The 22,431-nt window shown below is 48.9% G+C and overlaps 1 protein-coding gene across 1 annotated transcript in view; it reads right to left on the minus strand.

The window, feature by feature from the left end:
- Window positions 1-22,431, minus strand: part of LOXHD1 (lipoxygenase homology PLAT domains 1) — a 181,203-nt gene that overhangs the window by 79,708 nt on the left and 79,064 nt on the right. The window contains exons 15-21 of the mRNA XM_054460472.1: window positions 16,951-17,027; window positions 14,307-14,503; window positions 11,116-11,308; window positions 7,896-8,056; window positions 4,904-5,375; window positions 4,251-4,405; window positions 2,161-2,294 (exon numbers count right to left, since the gene is read on the minus strand). Of these exons, the coding sequence (XP_054316447.1) occupies window positions 2,161-2,294; window positions 4,251-4,405; window positions 4,904-5,375; window positions 7,896-8,056; window positions 11,116-11,308; window positions 14,307-14,503; window positions 16,951-17,027 (1,389 nt within the window). The remainder of the gene's footprint in view (window positions 1-2,160; window positions 2,295-4,250; window positions 4,406-4,903; window positions 5,376-7,895; window positions 8,057-11,115; window positions 11,309-14,306; window positions 14,504-16,950; window positions 17,028-22,431) is intronic.

Here is a 22,431-nt window from a genome sequence, read left to right on the forward strand (position 1 = left end):
CCATGACAATGGGCTGTCTGTGAGCTGTGGCTCAGTGTTGCCTCAGGCTGGTAGGGCAGGGTGGGGTAGGAGATGGGAGAACCCTGTCACCCCCTGCCCTGCACAGAGGGGAGCCCAACAAGGCTATGGGCTGGGAAGTTGATTTAATTCAACAAATAATTGTTGATAGGGTGCCCACTAAATTCTAGGCACTGGCAGGCCCTCAGCAGCCCCAAAGCCCACTCAGGATCACTCATGCTTTCTTTTCTGTCCCACTCCACTCATACAAGGGGACTTCTCTCCTTTCTCTTGCCCTTGGGCCCCTTACACCCAAGGGGCAATGAGGCCTAATGGAAAACACGTTCAATTCAACATGGACAGTCTGGAGTTCTGGTTCTGGCCGTGGCACTGACTGATTATGGGGCTGTGGCTTCACCTCCCTGGGGTGTGGACCTATGGGAAGACACAACACTCTCTTCCCAACCCAGCTCATGTGGCAGCTGTGAGCCTCCACCAGGGGTCAGCAAACTACGGTCTTCAGGCCCAATCGGGCCTACCCTGCTTGCGGACATCCATAAGCTACGCATGGATTCACATTTTAAATGGCTGGAGGAAAAATCTAAGGAAGGATAATATTTTTTGACATGTGAAAATTATATGAATTTCAAATTTCAGTGTCCGACACTGAAATTTGAAATTCATATAATTTTCACATGTCAAAACGACACCGCGATGCCCATTTAGGCATCATCTATGACTGCATCATAGATGCAGAAAACTATTTCTGAAAGTTTTCTGTAGATTTAAAATCTTTTTCAAAATTAAGAGTCAAAAAAGTTATATCCAAGAAGGTCCCATTTACTTATAGGGTCCTGGTGTGGTCTGCTTCCTCCTGTGCATAGAGCAGTGTGTGCATTCACATGGTGTGATCCACATGGCCCTGTTCACACCTAAATGGTGGGCAAATCCGTCTTCAGTTTCTGTCAGTCACTTTGGATGTTACAAAGTGTTACACCAGCAAAGCTGTTGTTCCAGAGACCAAATGCTTGCAAAACCTAAAATATTTACTATCTGGTCTTTACACAAAATGTTTTCTGACCCCGGTATAGAATATTAAAAGAATGTACTAGAAGTTGCTTTATACGTTGAGAGGCTTGTGGGTGAGCTATGCCTAGGCATGGAGACTGGACCAAGGAAGGTCTGACAGGGATTGGAAATCCTGTCTCTCTAAACAGATGGACCTCAAGAGTTGCTGGTCTGGGGGATCTACCAGACTGTCATCTCACAGGGCAGGTGACACTGGGGGCTGCCAATGAGAGAAGAGGGAGAGAGGCAATGTCCATCCAGCCTGCAATGTGGGCAAACCTGCTCTGATGGCCATGACAGGAAACACAGCCAGCCCACCCTCATCATCAGATGTCACCCAGCCCACTCTCAGCCTCAGACATCACAGCCAGCCCACCCTCACCCTCATACCTGCCCACCCTCATTCTCAAATGTCACCCAGTCCACCCTCACCCTTGGACGTCACAGCCAGCCCACCCTCATCCTCCAGTGTCACAGCCAGCCCACCCTCACCCTCCAACATCACCCAGCCCACCCTCAGTCTCAGACATCACAGCCAGCCCACCTCACCCTCATACACACCCACCCTCATTCTCAGATGTCACCCAGTCCACCCTCACCCTCTGATGTCACAGCCACTCTGACCTTCCAGTGTCACAGCCAGCCCACCCTCACCCTCCGATGTCATCCAGCTCACCCTCAGCCTCAGACATCACCACCAGCCCACCCTCACCCTCATACTCACCCACTCTCATTTTCAGATGTCACCCAGTCCACCCTTAGTTTTCGATGTCACAGCCAGTCCACCCTCACCCTCCAATGTCACACCCAGCCCACCTGCACCCTCAGGCATAACCCAGCTCACCCTCAGCCTCAGACATCACCCCCAGCCCACTCTCACCCTCATACCCACCCACCCTCATTCTCAGTGTACCCCAGTCCACCCTTACTTTTGGATGTCACAGCCAGTACACTTCACCCTTAGGTGTCACCCAGCCCACCCTCACACTCCACCGTCACAGCCGGCCCACCCCCAGTCTTCTTCCAGGACTACCTCTGTGGCAGACATGGCCTCCCTCAGAGCAACACCCCTCCCTGCCCCCCCCCCACACTCACGTGATCTCGTTGTTCATGTCAGTAATGTCTATTCTGTCCAGGAACCAGCCTGCTCTGTTGCCTGTGTTGTCGTGGCGAATCCGAATCTTGGTCAGGGCCCCCAGGTCAATGGCATAGATGGTGAAGGTGTCTGTCTGGGAAGGGCCAGGGAACACTCAGTGGGGTAAGACCTACCACTCCCCACCTGGCCATCAGCCCCATCCTCCCAAGGACCAGGGCAGCCAGCCAGAGGCCAATGGTGAGACCCAAAGCAACCAGGAGTGGGGACGATGGAGAATGTCACTTAGTAGTCTGGTGTTTGGTCTGCACGATTGTTTCCCTAACTTGTCCCTGCCAGGGGATCTTCTCATTCTCATGTCCAGGAAGGTGGAAGGAGGAGAGGAAGAGTGAAGGTGACCTTGAGAGGCAGAAGAGAAGATAAGTTGGCTGGATGCCCACATTTGTGGTGGGTGTTTTGTGTGCAGGAGAGGGGGGTGCACTGAAACCCTCTGCAACGTGTGCAGGTGTGTGCATAATCTGCTTCAATCACATATTTGTATTAAATACCTGCTATGAGCTGGTGCTGTGCAAATCCAAAGTGACTGACAGAAACTGAAGATGGATTTGCCCACCATTTAGGTGTGAACAGGGCCATGTGGATCACACCATGTGAATGCACACACTGCTCTATGCACAGAAGGAAGCAGACCACACCAGGACCCTATAAGTAAATGGAACCTTCTTGGATATAACTTTTTTGACTCTTAATTTTGAAAAAGATTTTAAATCTACAGAAAACTTTCAGAAATAGTATGATGAAAGTTCATATGCCTTCATTTAGATTCTGCACTTATTTGTAACATTTGTTTTCTCACTCTCTCATCTCTCTTGCACTCTCTCTCTTGCTCTATGTTTTTCTAAATCATTTGAAAGTAAGTGGCAGATACCATGATTCTTCATCCCTAAATTCTTCAACATGGATTTCCTAACAACAAGGATATTTTCATATAATCACACTAGAATGATCCAATTCAGAAAACTTAACATCAACATAATGCTATTATCTCATACATAGTCCATGTTCAAATTTTACCTGTTGTACCAGTTATGTAGTCCTCTATAGAAATTTTTTCCTAATCCAGAAATACCTGGCTATAATTTTTAAAGGAAAACACTGAAACGCAGAAATAAACTACATCCTCAAGTCAAGGGGAAGATTCTTTAAAGAAAAAAGCAGGGGGCACCTGAAATAAATCAAGAAATGAGCCCAAAAATATGTTAATTAATTTAGTTCATTTTTAAAAAATCTGTGTTGAGAGAACTTGGCTTTGGGGTAGAGGCAGGAATGGGAAGGGTGAGATAAGAGATAGTTTTCTAGCCAGGGGATATTATAAAATCTTGAAGAACAAAGATGACAGCTTCATTCTTCATGATATTCCCACTACACCTGGAAGAGCAAGGTATGTGTATTTCTTTTCATGGATTCCCACTGCATTAGGATACAGTTCTGGCTTCTCAGCTTGTCTCTTAAGCCTCTCATGACCCCACCCAGCCCATACCCTAAATTGTTCTTATCCAAGCTTATCCACTGGGGCTTAGCACTCACCACAGCTCAGTTGGAAGACACACTGTCCCAAACTGGCCTCCCCCATTTCCACCTCCATATCTTTGCTCATGTGGTTCCATCTTCTGAGAACATCTTCCACTGTCGCCTTTATATGTCTGCACCATACTCACCTGCCAAGGCCCTGTTTAAGTTGCTCCCTCCCCCTAGTTTTCTCCCAAGACATAATCTTGCGGCGAGGACTTCCTCTTGAACCCCCACATCCCTACCAAGTGCCTCAGCATCTGCCACTCAATGCCATTCTCTGTTTGTTCCTGTGGGTCAGCTGGCCCATGGGCTCCAGGTGCTGGGGCCCTGCCTGCAATTCTCTCATAACCCCTCCACAAAGGATCAGTGTTACTGAAGAGGTACTGCCATGAAATCTGGTGGGATGAACAAGTCACACTGCCAGACACAGCAGCCATTGTGCTGGGATGGGCTGCCATGGGAATCTCAGAGGGCACCACACCCACAGCCCCCACCCAGGGGCCAGAGACCCTCACCCTACCTGCCCCTGCTCAAATTTGTTGGACTTGTCTGACTTCTTCAGTGGTCGTTCGCCCGTGTCTCCATACTCCTCGCCGTAGATGGTTAGGTAGACGTTGGCATCAGTGCCGGCCTTGGGCACATTCCCCGTGACCACCTGGACCTCATAGGTGTTTCCTGGAGACACAGAAAGATGCAGTGTGGAGGGCCTCAGGGCCATGGGGTGTTTGGACCTGAGGCACAGCCTCTCAGATCCAGCCAGATCCTAGAACAGAGGGATCTTCAGATGTGTCTACACTGACCTGGGACTGAAACTGCCGCCACTCCCAACCCAAGACTCCTTCACCATGAAGCCAGCAGGCAGCCCTCCTACCTCATGTCCCCCCAGTCAGTTGTATTGAGTCATTTCAGGGCTCCTCCCAAAGTCATCAATTCTTCCTGAGAACCTCAGGACAAGCGCCATGCTTATCCCCAAACAGCAGTGTCAATGGTGGCATTTCACACACAGGTCAGGAGAGCTATTTGGGAACTATGATGGGTGCCCTCCTATTTGGCCTCCACGTGAGGGGGATCTAGGCCCCCTGCCCCCAGTGGGCCCCCATTAGGGGAACTGTCTGACCACCCCCTCCTCACCCCTCTCACCTCCCCCACCCCCGCCCCCCACGCCCCGCTTACGCTCAGGACCCGGCTTGCCAGCTGGCACCAACTCCACGACAAGTTCGTTGTCCTCCTTGCCCCGGGCCAGCCAGCGGTGGGCTTCGAACTTGTGCTGCTCAATCACCTCCCGCATCCCCGGCCCAAACTCCTCCTCTTCCTCCTCTTCTTCGGTCTCCTCCTCCTCCTCTGACGAGGACGAGGACTCCTCTGATGAGGACGACTCCTCTTCCTTCCCCTCGTCCTCTTCGTCGCTGCCCTTCCTCCTCTTCTTCTTCCTCTGCAGCTTGGCTTTCAGCCGCTCCTTCTTGAGCAGCTGCCTCAGCTTGTCCTTCTCCTTCTTCTTCCGGGCCTCCTCCTCCGGCGTGAGGTCCACCTCCCGCACCACCAGGTGCCGCAGCCACACGGTGTCCACGAACCAGCTGGGCCCGAAGCCTTCGCCCGTGTGCCCGAGCCGGAGCTTATAGACCTCGCCCACGTCGGCCGCCTCCAGCTGTTCAAAGGGCAGGGCAGCAGCTGTCGTGGCCCCAGCGTCCTCCCAACCCCACCCCACCCCACAACAAAGAGCCAGGCACAAGGCCTGTTTGCTAAGCTGCAGGATGGAGAGGGCTGGGGCCTCCGTACTCAGATCCTTCCACCACCTCCCTCTCTCCGGCCACACCTGTCCTGGTTCCGCTGGGATTACCTGGCCCCATCCTCCAACCAAGTTTATTTCTTCCAGCTTCTGTGGTGGGCAAGCTGGTCTCCCTCTTCTTCTCTCGTAAACACACATGCCTGCATGTATACACACACATGCGCGCACACGCGCACACACCTCATTCCTATGATTTCTGTCCCTATCATAGCTCATACAGTTTCCTTACTTGGCCTGCCTTTATCCCCTCCTTTACTTGCCGCTAAAATCTATTCATTCAGGTTCCTGTGTTTCATTACTTTTTTTTAACTTTGTGCCTCTGTGTTCTCTTTACAAAAATTTTCAGTGTTAACCATATATAACTTTCGTAATAAGCAAAAAACAAAAGTGCTCTTTTTCAAAAACAAAAATTTCACCCACACCCACAGAGGCCCAAGCTCCCTCCTCCCCCAACCCTGAGCACATGGCCTCAGCCTGACTGCCCCTTCCCCAAGAGCAGAGACGGGGTCCAAGGTTCAGCTCTGATGCCAGTCTGGCCTGGATGCCCTCTTCATCCTCACAAGCTGGTCTCTGCCCTCTTGATTATGAGTTCCTTAAGGGCAGAGACCATCATTTTCAGTCTCTACCAGGATGGACATAGCACAAAACTGGCCCAAAGGGCAGTGTTGATGGCGTCATCGACTCTAGATCGTGAGACCTGAGCTCTGTCCTGAGCCCCAGGCTCTGAGGAAGGACCCACATTGAGGAAGGGTCTGGCCCATCCCCTGCGGCACTCAGGGTAGGGCTCACATGGGGGTTGTTGCTAGTCAGAGTCCTCCCAGCCTTCCTGATGCTGATGAGCCCCTGTCTGGGGTTTGATCCTTCTCAAAGCCTGGTCCCACCAGTTCTTTCACTGAGCGCCAGGGCAAACTGAGGCCAAGGCTGTCGCATGAGTTCCACAGTGTCCTACAATTCAAGTCCAGACCTAGATGAGAACTCAGGCCTTCTGACCCCCTGTTCATGAGTCCACAATGCAGTCAACAAACCACCTTTGCCAGAAAATTGCCAGTCATGGCAGAGCCCAGGGCCCCTGGGAGAGTGGAATTTATACTTCTCAGCTACTTAGGGGAAAGGCTCTGGATCTGGTAAGTCACTTCTTCAGTGCATTAGCTCTCCTCTTCAGCATTTCCCAGGTTACAGCACCCCTGCAATCAACCTTGCCAAGGAGGCCGGCTTGCTGCACCCCTGGCCTCCCTCACATCTGTCTGCCCAGCCGTGCCTTCATCCACCACCACATCCAGTAAATTGGCATCCAGAAGACATGCTACCCGGTTCCATCTCCATAACTAGGCACTCCATCCCAAGTGCATTCCCTGACATTGACTCTTGATCATTACAGGGACTGTGAAGCCAGCCAGGCAGGTATTATAAAGCTAGGTTTTAACTGATGAGGAAGTGGAGGCTCAGAGAGCTAAAATACTTGGTCCTCTGCCTTCTCAGCAGTGTATGAGGGTGTCTGGCTCAATGAGGCTCCCTCCAGCTCTGATGTTCCAGACACTTAAGACTCTGGCCCAGGTCCCAGGTTCAGCCAGGACTGTCTTCCCTGGGCACTGGGTAAGGACTCTTTGCTGAAGGCTAAGGTGCTCCTGGCGTGCAGAAACACAAGGCACCCAGCATGAACATGCTGCCTGCACACATACATCTGCACGTGCACACACATTGTCATATCTATAATAAAACATTCATGTTTCTCCTAAGGGGCGCCACCCTTGCATCCTCCTCTCTTGCCAACACCATGCCCACATTCTTATCTCTTTTTTCCTTCTATTGAAAGACTTGGAAAGGAAGAACGGAGACCTGGGACACTCAGGAAACAGCCATAAAATTCCAAGTCTCTCAGTGTCTTGGCTGGGAAGCATTTCCTTGACATCAGGCTTGAGAGAATTGTAGACTCAGAGGCCACAGGGCTGGGAATGAGTGGAGGAACTACAGCCTTAGTGTCGTCTTTTGCCAGATTAGAATCACCTGCTCCCATGGTTCTCAGGGTCGACAGCATGTTAGTATCCCTGGAGGAGCTTTTCAAAGTACACCCAGAAAATACATCCCATCCCCAGAGGTTCTGATTTGCCTGGTGTGGGGTGTGCACCAGGCAGCACTTTTTTCTTAAAGCTCCCCAGGTGATTGTAACATGAGGCCAGGGGTGGGAATCACTGATCTAGTCCAATCCCCTCATTTTAGACCGAAAGCTCAGGTCTGGAGAGAGGAAGCATTTTCCACCCAGCTGGAGGGAGGCAGCCCATTCTCGGGTGAGTATTGACTGAGGAAATTAGTACAGCCAGGGAAGCATCTTGGTGTCCACTGAGCCTGCTGTTGGCACCCCCGCTCCTCGACCCCACGTACCTGGAATGTGTCCTTGGAGGCCCGTTCAAAAACTTTTGAGCGGCTGGAGAGGAAGAGCACTTCTGTCTTGCCTTTCTCTCCATAGATCTGCATGTAGACTCGGGCACTGGTGCCTGCGCCACCCACATCTCCTGTCCAAATCTCAACCTCATAGTGGACCACTGGGTGGGCACATGCAGAAGAAGTGGAACATTTAGTAATAATAACAACAACAATGATAGTAACAAAACAAACCTTTCCTGAGCCTGTTCCAGGTGCCTGGCGCTTTACAGCCATTCACTTATCTAATCCTCTCCTCAACACCCTGAGTAAGCACAATCATTCCCATTTTGCAGGTAAACAAACTGAAGCTTAGAGGAGAATAGGTGGTGGAAATGCCAAATCGAAGCAATCAGACACACACCCCAGTCATCCTCTGCACCACATGCACCACGAAGGAGGAGTCACGTACCAGCTGGCGATCCCTGCTGTGTGCCTGCCTGCTACAGTTTGCATGTTTGTCCTCTCCAAAACTCATGCTGAAATGTCATTGCCATTGTAACCGTATTAAAAGGTGGGACCTTTAAGGAGTGATTAGGCCCCCCAAAATGTTTATGTTGAAGCCACTAACCCCAATACCAGAATGTAACTATATGTGGAGATAAGAGTCTTTAAAGAGGTGACTAGTTTAAATGAGACCCCCAAGGGCAGGCCCTAATCCAAGCTGATTGGCATCCTTATAAGAAAAGGAAATTGTGGCACACAGAGAGAAACCAGGGATGTGGAGAGACACCAGGGATGTGGAGAGACCAGCTGAGTCCACAGTGATGAGGCAGCCCTAGCACAGTAACGCAGAGAGCAGTGAGCGCAGAGAGAGCGATCCATCGAAAAAGGAGACTCACTCCAGAAAAAACAAGCTCTACAAAAGATGAAAAGCAATTATCATAAGGTAGGTGACTCAGCAGTGAATAATATTGACATACTTATAATAATATAAAAATTGAACACTGATTTAGCTGTTTTGAAGGCTGGAAGGAGGGGGAGAGAGAGAGATTGAGTGAGTGTGTGTGTGTGTGTGTGTGTATATGTGCGCACACACGCACACATGAGGGCCCATACAAGTGCCTGTATATGTTAAAAGAGCTAAATCCTCCTCTTTCATAGTAGGAAGTCAATAGATAATGTCTAAGACTATAAAATTAAAAAATTGAGGCCAGGCACAGTGGCTCACGCCTGTAATTCCACTGCTTTGTAAATCCACTGAGGCAGAAGGATTGCTTGAGGCCAGGAGTTCAAGATCAGCCTGGGCAACACAAGATCCCCATCTCTACAAAAATAAAATAAAAATAAAAATTTAGGGTTGTGGTGGCACGTGCCTGTAGTCCCAGCTACTCAAGAGGCTGAGGCAGGGGGATAGCTTGAGCCTGGGAGTCAAGGCTGCAATGAGTTATGATTGTGTCACTGCACTCCAGCCTGGGTGCCAGAGCAACATCCTGTCTCTAAAAAATAAATAAATAAAAATTGATAGGTATATTGTTTAAAAATATAGAGCTAAATTTTAGAGGAAAAATCTAAAGTAAGGTTGTTGGCATTGAAGAAGGGGGGTGGGGTAAGGGGAAGAGGTAGGTAAGGGAACTATTGCTTTTTTATCTTTATCTTCTTGATTAGTATCTATACTACTCTGATGGAATTCCAGTGTTGATTTATAAAATGAGGGAAGGAGTTGATTCTCATACTGGCAAGTGCCATTACAAAGCATATGTATATAACAGCCCTAAAGGAACTTGCAGGTTGTTTCGGGAGATTAGACACACACACGAAAAGATATTCAAAGAGTTCTGGGAGCGGGAGAGGTGATTTCACACTGGGGTTCCCTCTTAGGGAAGCTGCTGTGGAAGTGAGCCTTGGGCAGTTGCTTTCAGGGCCAATGTAGAAATGCAGAGGTGAGGCCAGTCATAGTGGCTCACGTCTGTAATGCTAGCACTTTGGGAGCCCAAGGTGGGTGGATCACTGTGGGGGTCAGGAGTTCGAGACCAGCCTGGCCAACATGGTGAAACCCAGTCTCTACTAAAAATACAAAAATCAGCCGGGCGTGGGGGCACACACCTGTAGTCCCAGCTACTCAGGAGGCTGAGGCAGGAGAATCGCTTGAACCCGGGAGGAGGTTGCAGTGAGCTAAGATTGTGCCACTGCACTCCAGCCTGGGCAACAGAGTAAGGCTCTGTCTCAAAAAAAAAAAAAAAAAAAAAGAAAAAAAGAAAAAAAATGCAGAGGTGAGAAGGGACATTCTCTGTGCCAGGCTTTGGTCCCACTGTCTTCCTCCTCAGAAATATCACCATCCTATCCAAAAAGGCCCTTCACCCACACCATTGCTAACCCTTTATCCTGTTTCATGTTCTTCCTGGCTGTTCATTCGCATTATCCTATTATTGTCTGTCTCCCCTGTGGAATATAAAGCCTGTGAGAGCAAGGGTTTTGTTCGTTTTGCTCACAGCTGCCTCCACAAAGCTCAGAGCAGTACTGGCAGAGAGAAACCCTCAACAGACAGTCATTCCTCAGTATCTGCAGGAACAGTTTCCAGAACCCCCAAGCATACCCGAATCTGAGGATGCTCAAGTCCCTCATATAAAATGGCATAGTATTTGCATATAACCTACACACATCCTCCTATACACTTTAAATATCTCTAGGTTACTTATAATACCTAATACAAGGTGAATGCTATATAAATAGTTGTTATACTGTACTGTTAGGGAATAATGACAAGGAAAAAGGTCTGTATATGTTCAGTACAGATGCAATTTTTTTCCAAATGTTTTTGATCCTCAATTGAATCCACTGATGCAGAACCCATGGATGTGGAGGGCTGACTGTGTATTTTTTTGAATAAATGAATGAATAAACAGTTTTATCTCCTCAGCCAGTCTTCATCGCAGAAGATGTGAACTAGGTCTCAAACTCCTATACAGGGTTGAGAGTGTGCATTTCCTAATAAAGTCATTTGCTGCCTTTATTCCAGAAAAAAGTATTTCATCCATTGGGTCCTCAGTTTCCTCATCTATAAAATGAGCCCTTCTTTCCTACAAGAACCATGGTACCAGAAGCAGTGAAAGCCCCCATTTTCTCCCTGCCAGCGGCACTTGTCAGCAAGACCTACTTTGCCCCATGGTCCCTCCTCCTTCCCCTCAGCCCCATCCCCCATGGGAAACAATGGGTGGTCCCACCACAGCCTCCTCCATACATTTCTGGATCTCCACCACCTCGCTGGGATACAGCTCCACCTCCAGGCGCCCGTCAGCCTGGTTCTTGTCCAGCCAGCGGTTGGCGGGAAAGGTGTACTGCTTGCCTTGACGGGGCACACGGATCTGAACGCTGCCCAGGAACCAGCTGGCATGCATGCCGGTGCTGTCGTGCCCAATCACCAGCCGGTTGATCTGAAGGAAACCCGAGTGAGGGTGAGCAAGGAGCCAGTGTGTAGAAACCTCCATGCCCCCATCCCTACCTCCCCAAACACCAGCACAAAACTCAACCCAGGTCTCTAGTCCCCAGGAGAGGGAAGATCCATGGGAGAGTTGGAATCCCATGCCTGCCCCACCATCAGCCAGCTGGGGGACCAGAGCATCACCTCACCTGCCTGGAGCCACCATTCCCTTCTCCTAAGCCCAGCACACCTCCCAGGGCCATAGTGAGAAACAAGAGGGGAGTGGAGGTGACATGAACTTTGAAAGCTCCACTAGTACTTAATCACATTAGGTCATGGCCACGTGAGAAAGCAAGTGTTTAAAATGTTTGCCATCACCTTCCAATAACTGTGTTATTGATTTGGTTTGGTTTTGAACAATACACAGTTGTATATATTTCTGCATTTCTTCAACATACCCATCCTGAAGGTGACAGAATATCACCCATCCTGAAGGTGACAGACTATGCTGGCAACCTCTCAGGACTCTGCGGTTCTGTGTCCAATTCCTCTGCTCACTCTTGGACCCAAGGAACACTTTTCTTTTTCCAATAACACTGTATAATTGCTTTGTGATTTTGCATTTTAACATCTTTGCCCCCATGGGCAACATAGAGGGGAGTGCAGATGATCACATCACCATCCTTATATGTACTTGGTTTTTCAATGTTTGGATTGCTTTTATATTTTTTTTCTTTTTGAAATGCTGTATACAGAGCAATTTTAACATCAGATGGAGTTATCAGATGGCCTTTGAGAACCCTTCCAGCCCTGAGATTCTCTCTGTGATGGTTTGAAGAGGTGATGTTAGCCATGAGTCTGGTGCCAAAAGGCCAGATTTAGAAAACTGTCCACGCGAGCCTGCTCTTGCTCTTCTGAGTCCTAAGTGCCTCTTTGCAGCTGGTAATGGCAATAACGTCAGAGCTAAGTGCATGCAGCCCAGTCCCCTGGAATTATCAGAAGAAAACCAGCTAAGCTTACAAAGCCTGAGAGCCCTCTGTGTGCATGTCAAGGGACAGGGAAGAGTTTCGTTGTTCTTCTGTGGTGCCAGGACTGTGAAAGTCCCAGGGAGGGATTGGCTGAAAGGGTAAAGACAGGGGTAAGTGTCTGATATGACGGGATGCTCCCTAAGGGCAGACACTAGCTCAGTTCTACAACACTTCACACCTGACACAGACTAATTATTCAGTAGCATTTACTGAGCACTTAGTATGAGCATGTGGATGTTATTCACATATTTAATGCTAATAGCAACCCCATTAGGATCCCATGTTGTTATTAATGAGAAAACAGAGGCAAACAAAGGTTAAATAACTTACATATGGCAGGTAAGTGGAAATGGGTCTCAAATATGCGGTTGGCAGCCAGAGCCCATGCTCCCAGCCTCTTAGCCACACTGCTTGTTGAGGGGGTTTCAGAAACTCAGCAAGAAGCTTAAATGCCCTCCCACTGCCACCCTACTCTTCCTAGAGGTCTAACTTACCCGCCAGCTGCTGCCCAAAATCCTTTAGTAAAGGGAACAGCATTTTCACTCTGCAATTATTGATTCAGCTTAAAATGTAAATATATTTTGATAAATGAAAACATTGATTTAAGTTCATTAATCTCAAGGTATAAATGACTAACATGAGATATTTCCCTGGGGTGAGTTTTGATGGGAGAAGAGACTCCTAGGACCTGAAATAGGGTGGGACTCCCAGAGAGGGAAGGGGCAGGAAAGATGAGGTTCCAGGTAGCGGCTTTTTACCATCTCCATTTCCACCAAGCCACACCCTGGGAGCAGCAGGTAGTAACACAAATCCCAGCTCAGGCATTTCTAGAGACATCCTCAATCCTCAAGTCCAAGATTTAGAACTGTGTTTCTCCAGATGATGTCAAGGAAGATTCTCACCTTGGCCAAACTCTAGCCAGGCTCCTGAACCCTTTCTCAACTGAGCCTCAATCTTGGCCTATAAAGACTTGAACAAAACACTAACACAGTTTCTAACAGCTCAAGGCCACATCCCTAGGGTGAGCCTAATCCCCCTTACTGTGCCTGCCTTAGAAAACTCAAGGCTGTCAAAATAATTTACAGTTGGTTCCAGCCAACACCTGAGGGTAGGGCTTCGGTCTGCCAGACTCTTGGAGGATAGGACCCTCATGCCAAAAGCATCAGTTAGTAAACCCAGATGGGTTCCACAACCCACATGTGCTGACCTCCCCATTACTGCTTTTTGTGTTTTTCCCCTGACTCTCCTGAGCCCCTGATTACCCTGCCTTTATTCCCTCATCCTCCCTTTAAAGAGGCTTGCAAACCTCTGCACAAACCTAAGTTGGGTTCAGTTCACACTGGCCTCTTTTCCTGACGGCAGTGGTAGATTACTGATTAAAGTCTGTCCTTGCTGCTTTACTGTTCAGCTTTCTCTTTGATGAAGTGCTTAGGCCACTTGCAGCAGAGCCACCTGGAGCCTTGATCTGGAGGCTCTTGGGTTCCATCTCCCAAGACAGAATCTCTCAGGTGTGGCCCAGAAGTGTGCACTGAAACAAGCTTCCTGGCCCCAATTCTGATGCACACTCAAGTTTGTAATTAGGAAGTATTTTTAGCCCCTTTTCTTAGTCCTCCCTTCTCTTTTCCTTCCCTGTGTTCAGCGTCTCCTTCTCCAGTGTCTGTGACCCAGGTACATTGGTCTTGGATATGTAGGTAAATAAAATGTTGAGGTAACGCCACTAAAAATACACATTCCATCCCCAAAGAGGCTCTGGAAGCATCACTACTGTTTACATATCTTCAGCTGCTCTAGGTCACAGCTAAAAGCTACATACCTCACTCACTATTCCCAAGTGGGCTTTTTTTCTTCAAAATGTGTTTACCCCTATGTACATGAGTGTGTGCGTGTGTGTCTGTGTGTGGACATATGTGTGTGTGGACACATGTGAATGTGTGTTGGGAAATGGGTGGGATGATGTCACATGGTCTTGGGAAGGAGACTTACATTTCCAATGTTCAGGGTCTCGAGGGTGAACTCGTCCACCCGGCCACGTTCAAAGTAGTCTTTGAGGTTGTTGTCAGAGACAAGAAGAACTTGCTTGATGGTGTCAGATTTATCCCCATAGAGCTTGATGTAGACTCTAGAATCCGTGCTGGCCCCAGAGACATCCCCAGTCTTCAAGCAGATGTGATAGCGAAAGTCTGAACAGCCCAAGGCAGAGGGAGGAAGGGAAGGGTTTAGTGCAGGGGGTGACAGGAAGCAGGATGCCTGTATAGGAGGGCAGCCTGGAGCTGGAGGCTTGCGGGGAACACATGCTGGGAATTAAAAATCCAGGCTCCTGTTCTAAGCAGCCCTGCAACTTGGGGCAGGGGTTCCTTCCATCTCTGTGAGGTCTCCTCAACCATAATGGCAGAATTCTGGTAGGTTCTCTGTCTGCTCCAGAAGGTGTGAATGGGCTTAGAGCAGGAAAGCATGTAAATCACAAGCAAGAACATCAAAATGTAAGAGCCTGAAAGGATCTCCCACAATCATCTGGTCTAGCTTCTCTGACAGTGGACAAAGAAACAGACAAAGGAAGGATCAACCTTTCCAGACAGTGTCTAGAGCATTATACACATGGTATTATTGCTAAGGATTCTGACCCCAGTTTCACAGGCAAGGAATCTGAGCCTCAGAATGTCATGTGTTTGGTGCAAGATGGCAACAGTTAAGAGGTTGTCAGCCAAGAGTGAAACTCTCATGTGGACTTGAAGCCCCCTGCTCTTCACTGGGCCACCACAAGGGTGTCACTCCATTTTATCAGCCAGGAAGGTCTGCATTATCTGTCTTCAGGGACAAAAACACCGGAGGAAAATGTGAGTCCTGGAATAATACAAGGCAAGACCCCAAGTCCTCCAGGCTTGTTCCTGGGTGTGTGTCTTGGGCAAAGAGGAGGAAGCACTGGAAAGGTGAGTGATGCTCACTCCCAGGCCTGCCACTCACCACCACCGTAGGGTCCTCCCACTAGGAAGAAGGGTTTGGAGAAAGTCAGCTGAGCACACCTTGCCTAGGGTCCAGCCCTGGGGAAGGCCAGACCTGCAGGTCTGGTCCAGATCAGCTCCATTAGTGCCACCCAAGGGCACTTGAGGAAATGGCTTCTGTTCTTGCTGAAAGATGTAGTAGCAGAGACTGGGAAGGAGACCTCTTTCTTGTACTATTTTCCATCTAAACCAGCGGTGTTCAATCTTTTTTTTTCCCTGGGCCACATTAGAAGAAGAATTGTCTTGGGGCACACAAAAAATATGCTAATACAAATGATAGCTGATAAGTTTAAAAAAATTGCAAAAAAGTTTTATGTTTTAAGAAAGTTTACAAATTTGTGTTGGGCTGAATTCAAAGCCATTGTGGGCCACATGCGTGCGGGCTGTGGGTTGGACAAGCTTGATCTAAACGCTTTCAGACGCTCTGACTGAGGAAGCAGAGGGTCAGGAAGTCCTGCCCACATGGTGAAATAGGGCCTTGCTGGAGTGGGAAGGACAGTGACATAGACAGAGATACCCTGGGTACTGGTCCCAGCTCCATCACTGACTACACAACTGGGTTTGCTGGGGTTGTGGGGAGGAAGAGGGTTCCCTTTACCACAGGCATCTCATCTCCTGGGATCCTTCCCAGATCTTAAATTCTGTAATTCTGAGACCAGAAATGGGACACTCTAGTTCAAAGTCTGCAGTCTGACGTTAGAAAAGGTCACATATAAATATCTTTAGCTGCCAGGTGCTGTGGCTCATGCCTCTAATCCCAGCACTTTGGATGGCCAAGGTGGGTGGATCATTTTAACCCAGGAATTTGAGACCAGCCTGGACAACATAAAGAGACCACATCTGTAGAAAAAAATATAAAAATTAGCCAGGTGTGGTGATGTACACCTATTGCCCAAGCTACACAGGAGGCTGAGACAGGAGGATCACCTGAGCCTAGGAGGCTGAGGCTGCAGTGAGCCAAAATCACACCACTGCACTCCAGCCTGGTTGACAGAGTAAGACCCTGTCTCAAAAATAAACAAATAAACAAAAATAAAAATATCTTCATCTCTTCCAGTTCTAAGTTTCTCCATCTGACCCATGGACAACATCAACTCTGACCATCTTCTGGGATTATTGCAGAGCTCAAATGAGATAATAAATGATAAACATGAGGTGTTGGTAATGTCAAGGATTCTAGAAATAAGTTTCTTTTAAATTTTGTCTAAAGCTCATGATCAAACCAAAGCAATGGAAGAAATGTCACCAGTAAGGAAAACTCTTAAGGCCTCCGGTATGATACTTGGCATTTTTAAAGTCCCTATTTTACAGTCCCTTCAAAATATTTCTCTTCTTAAAGCCTAAATGACAGGTACTGCCAATGCTTGGCACCGTTGGCCAGCATTACTGTTCATCACTCTCATTGACCCATATGCATTCAGGGCCTCACACCTGAGGCCACAAACAGACTGTGTGCAGGAGCACAGGCAGGAACTCTCCGGACACTCCATCGGAACCTCCCTCTCCTCCCTCCCCACTGCCGACTCTGTGAAACATGAAGTGCTTGTGTTTTCTTAAAGGGCTTAGCTGAGGGAAGGCCCCTGTCTCACCAAGGGCACACCCAGCACCTGGTCATCAGGACAACTCACTCTTCAGTGTCGCGTTGCTGTCACTGGGTAGCAACTCTCGGACCAGCTGTCCATCGTCCTTATCCTTGTCCAACCACCTGGTGGGCAAATGGGGGAATGTTAGCTCTTTGGGTGGAGCAGGCAGACAATCAAAGCTTCACCCATTCATGCAGAGTCACTAGGGAGGCCCAGAGCTTTGACTTTAGCAAAGTGAAATGATTCTATGGGAGCATCTAGCAAAACATCCTAGCCTGGAGTGGGAAAGGAGGACTTCCCGGAGGCAGTGGTTTTTGGCTGAGATTGGAAGGAGGGCAGGGAATTCCTTGGGGAATGGGCGGGATGATGTCACATGGTCTTGGGAAGGAGACCAGGAGAAAAGAGAAGAGCATCCCAGAGGAAACAACATATCCTGGGATGGAACAGAGCCCCCAGGAGTTGAAACAGGACCATGTGGATGGGATGCAGTGAACAACAGGTAGAGAGCTGGCAGAGGAGGCTGGAGAGGGGACAGGTCACATGATGTAGGGCTTTGGCAATCACTGTCAAAAGTCTGTCCTGAAAGCCATCATTAGCACAGAAAACAAGCACCCCTTTTTCTAAGAGCTTTCCATCCTCATGGCACTGTGCTGAGGACTCTGGGGTGGGGAGATGGCAGAGAAGATATGCTAGGATACGTAAGGCCCAGCCCAGGCTGTCGGCAGCCTGCTTAAGGAGACAGGATAGGCCAGGTGGGTGGATCATGAGGTCAGGAGATCAAGACTATCCTGTTTATCTCTACTAAAAAACAAAAAATTAGCCAGGTGTGGTGGCGGGCACCTGTAGTCCCAGCTACTCGGGAGGCTGAGGCAGGAGAATGGTGTGAACCCAGGAGGCAGAGCTTGCAGTAGCAGAGATTGCGCCACTGCACTCCAGCCTGGGCGACAGGGCGAGACTCCATCTCAAAAAAAAAAAAAAAAAGACAGCTGAGGCACTTAGGACCAAGACCAGGATAGGTATTGGATCAGAGTAAGTGCTGCAAGAGTTGAGGGAAATAAGAAGGGCTCAGTGATCTGAGTCCTCAGGGATAAATAAGAATTGCCTTTCAGGAGAAGCTGAGGCTGTGCTCTGCAGGGCTGCGGTTTGATAGCTGTGACTCTTCAACATGTTGGAGTGAGCCATGGTCCCAGCTCTCTGCTGGTCATCCACCAGGCGGAAAGGTATGGGGCAATTTACCTGAAAAGCACCTATCACACTGGGCACGGAGACTCAGTCTGAGAAATCAATCATGCAAGCATGAGTTTTCTAAGCCCCAGCACTCAGGATGGTTTATGACAGGGCCCATGGCAGAATAGATACCGTTCATTGTTCCCCAGGATATTGAGGAAAACAAGACGTTTGCCTCTCAACCAAACCACCTCCCATTTGTCTATGTCTTGGTGCTGGTCGTTGCAGCCCACTCCATTACCCTACTGACAGGGAGGCAACTCCCTGGCTACAGAGCCCGTAAAAGAAGCCAAGGCACTAATTCCTCCATAGCCTCCCTGGCATGGAGTTCAGGCATCCCCAAACTGCAATACTCTCTGCTATTAGACCACCCCTCCCCCAAGGCTGATGGAGGCAATGCTGTGGTGTCTCCCAAACCTTCTCTTTCACCCTCCTTCCCAAAACACAAGATCTGACATTCCCAGGAGACCTTGCTCTCAGTTGGCTATTAGCTAACATTAAAATGTTAGACGACAACTACAACTGGGCTGTTATTTTTCCCAAGGGCTTTGGTGCTGTGAATCTAGAACATAAGAAAACCATTGGAGACTCCAAGACATGAGGATGCAATGGTGAAATCCTAGGCATTGATGACAGGGGAATTTGGGAACTCAGGGCTGCTGGAGTCCCTGAAATCAACCCGTTAAGAGCCTCCCACTCCATCTGTCTGGCTGAGGTCACCCTGGCATGGAGACTGCAGAGGAGAAGGTTGTGAAGCAGGCCTGGGCACACATTCACGGGACAGGGAAGTGTGGAGAGTCAGCAAGCCCTCGGCCATCTGAAAATCTTACCTGTGCTCCCTTCATTCTCCACCACTTATCCACCCCCAGGCCCTCCCCAGCAGCAAAAGGAAACCATGACTTGTCATTTTATTTCCACCTAAATACTTTCAGGGTATTAATAGATATTTCCAAATATAGCCAGTTTCTTTCAGCTTCAAACACTTCAGCCCAGTTTCAGAGTGAGATGTTGCTAAAAGGATAAGTCAGTCTGGTGGTGATTTTATTACTCTTTCTCTGAGCTCACAGGAGTGTGTGTGTGTGTACACATACACACACACACACACACACACACACACCCCTGATCCTAGCAGAAATTCTGATAAATAGACCTGGTTTGTCCTCCTCTCCAACAGAGTTAAAATAACAGCTCAGGTGAAGAAAGAAGCAGTGTGCATGCTCAGGCTCCAGTTCCTGATTTTTCCAAGTCCCCTGGGTCCTGAGTTGGCAAATGCCATCACTACATGTGTCAGCAAGACATAAGAACCCATTTTCTAAAAAAAAAAAATGCATGCACTGTTAAGTGTTTGGGGGCAGGGAGGACTCTGGAGAGTTTGAGGCCTCCGCTTCTCTTCCGCCCAGCCATCAGCATCATCGGCACCACTGTGTCTTTAATGGGCTCCTGTCAAAGTGCAATACCCTCATCCTCACCATAAGACACATGCTGGCCAGGAAGGTGCAGAAGACCAGACAAGGGATTGGATCAAAGTCACACAGCAGGTGGACGGCTAGACTTCTGGTTCCGAGCTCCCCCAGCACCATGCATGTGACAATGCAGTGTGCACACACAAACTTCTTCCTCTTCCCCTTTCCAGGCTCCTTCTCCTGGCCTGCCGCAGGGCTCGGCCCTCACTGTTTTCTTTATCCACGTTCTCCCTAAAGGATCCCCTGCAGTTCCCTGGCTTTAAATTCTAGCTCTATGCTCTTATTCTCTGAATTCATTTCTCAAGGCCTAACTCTGCATTGAAAACCAAACACATCCCAACTAGACCTCCAGAGTCCAACTTTGTCCCCTCCCCTCAGCTCTGCCTCCCCAGGATCCCCATTTCAGTAAAGGGCATGACCTTCAACCCACCTATCAAAGGCAAAAGCCTGGGGCTTTCAGTTCTGGCCCTTTCTCTGTCTCTTACGGGCAAGGCCCATGAACCGTCCCTCCAGGGTCCTCTCTGGTGTACAATAAGCCCTGTCTCACCACCTTCACTGCCACCACTAAGGGCCAAGCTGCCATGTGGTGAACTGAATTGTGTCCCCCCCACCCCACCCCATTCATACATTTAAGTCCTAACCTCCAGTACCTCAGAATGTGACCTTATTTGGAAATAGGGTCATTGCAAAGGTAACCAAATTAAAATAAGGTCATTAGGGTGACCCCTCATCTAATCTGACTGATATCCTTATGAAAAGGGAAAATTTGGACACAGATATATAGAGAGAGGAAGATGCTGTGAGGAGGCGTAGAGAGAAGGTGGCCAATCACAAGCCAGTGAACTCCGGAGGCTACCGGGGCGAGGACATAGGGCCGGGTCAGATCCTTCCCTAGCGCCTTCAGAGGGGCGCAGCCTGGCTGACACCTTGATTTTGGACTTCTGGCCTCTGAAACTGTGAGACATTATGTTTCTGTCATTTAAGCCACACAGTCTGTGTACTTTGTTACAGCCCTGGAACATGAACACATGCCGTCATCAACTCCCCAAAATCTCCTACTGGTCTCCCCTCCTCCTTGGGCCCTGTCCTATCCCCAGAGGCCAGACAGGCCTTCCTCGCATGTAAGAGTATCCCTCGCCCTGCTGGACAGTGGCCTCCGTCTAACTACCTGTCTTGCTGGACTCCAGAACACTCCAGTCCTTTCCCCTGGTGCTCTACTCTTCATTCCGTGGGAGGCCAGCCTCAATGTCCCTCTGCAGACAGGCCTTTCCCATTTCTAGCCCTGGCTCCAGGCCCTGCACCGTTGTGTGTTTCCTCCACACCACTCTTCACAGTTTGTCATTTTGGCTTTATTCACTTGATTTTTGTCTAGTTTCCCTTTAGACTATAAACTCCATGAGGACAGGGAGTAAGTATATAGTAGGTATAAATATATTTTGAGTGGATAGGAATAAAACAATGCAAGCTCTTCCATCTGGCATCCAGCCAGTCAGCCTCCGATCCAGGACGGGGGTGAAAACGCCAGTAATGACTTGAAGCGAGGCTGTACTCTTCCCCCACACCCCGCTTCCCCCATGGCTTAGGAGACTGAGGATTCACACTCCACCCTCTCCCACCCCAGCCTTCTCACTCCTTCCCCACATGCCAGGCACCCCTTGCCAACCTCTGGATGAGCCACCCCCTCAGCCCCTTGCTCATGCCTCATGCCATTTCTTCAGCCTGGGTGGCACACCCTCCCTTTTCCTCTCCCTCTGTCCACTCTCTGACCTCCCTTCCAGGCCCAGGTGCAGTTCCATCTCTTCCTGGAAGCCTGCCTGGCCTGCCCTCTGTTAGTGCCTCTCACTTGGAGCTGCCTGCATTATTACTTACCTTTTCAATGTAATTCCTTGTAATACAAACAACGCTATACGTAGAAGACTGTAGAGCTCTCTGTCATTGACAAAATCTGTTTCACAATCATTGACCTATGGAGCCCTCCCAGTGGCCCTCCATGGCTGGGAAACTACTGGGCCTGGGTTGGTGGGGTGGTAAGTAATTCAGCTGCAGCAGATGTGTGCCTGTGTGTGTGCGCCTGTAGGCACAGGCATGCATGTGAGTACATCTGCGTTCATGGTAAGAGGAAGAGCAACACACTCATTGCTGGGCAGCTGTGCAACTCACCCTCATCCACTCAAAGGAGGGCTGTTCTCAGTGCAGCTACCCTCGAGGAACCCTGGACCAGCCCTAATAAAGTGGACACATAGCAGCTCATCTCTACGTACAGAACTCAGCCCTGGAACTGAGATTTGCAGAGCCCGGTCAGTCCAAGGCCCCAAGTCAATCATACAGTGTGAATCCTCCAGACATTGCCACATAAAATCTGGAGACATGAAAAACACTGGTATTGCTCATTCTAAAATCTCTCTATCAGGGACTTCTTTAAGTCAATGGGAGCCCAAATGCTTCAGCAAAAAGAGAAAGGAAACTTTATCTCATGAATAAATTGCAGAAAGGAAAACAAAGTAAGATATCTTGAAAAGAAGTTAACAGGGAAGAGGTATGGTCAGAAATCTATTTAAATTAAAAAAAAAACTTTTGATTTAAAAGTTTAATTCAATCTGCAACTAACTCTCTGAAGTAACTTTCACTTAAATTCAGGAATTGCCAAATTTTATCATGAACAAGCACCCACATTTTGGTGCTGAAATAGAGGAAACTAGCAGCACACCGGAACACGCCACAGTGGTGTTCATCACAGTGGTAGGGGGTGAGAAGGGAATGTGAGGCTCAGGTCTAAGCACCACCAGCGAGGCCACCTCTTTCTTGCACCAGCTATAGCCTTAAGCCACTGTTTTGC

The sequence above is a fragment of the Pongo pygmaeus genome, chromosome 17 (genome assembly GCF_028885625.2).
Source record: "Pongo pygmaeus isolate AG05252 chromosome 17, NHGRI_mPonPyg2-v2.0_pri, whole genome shotgun sequence".
Taxonomy (NCBI): domain Eukaryota; kingdom Metazoa; phylum Chordata; class Mammalia; order Primates; family Hominidae; genus Pongo; species Pongo pygmaeus.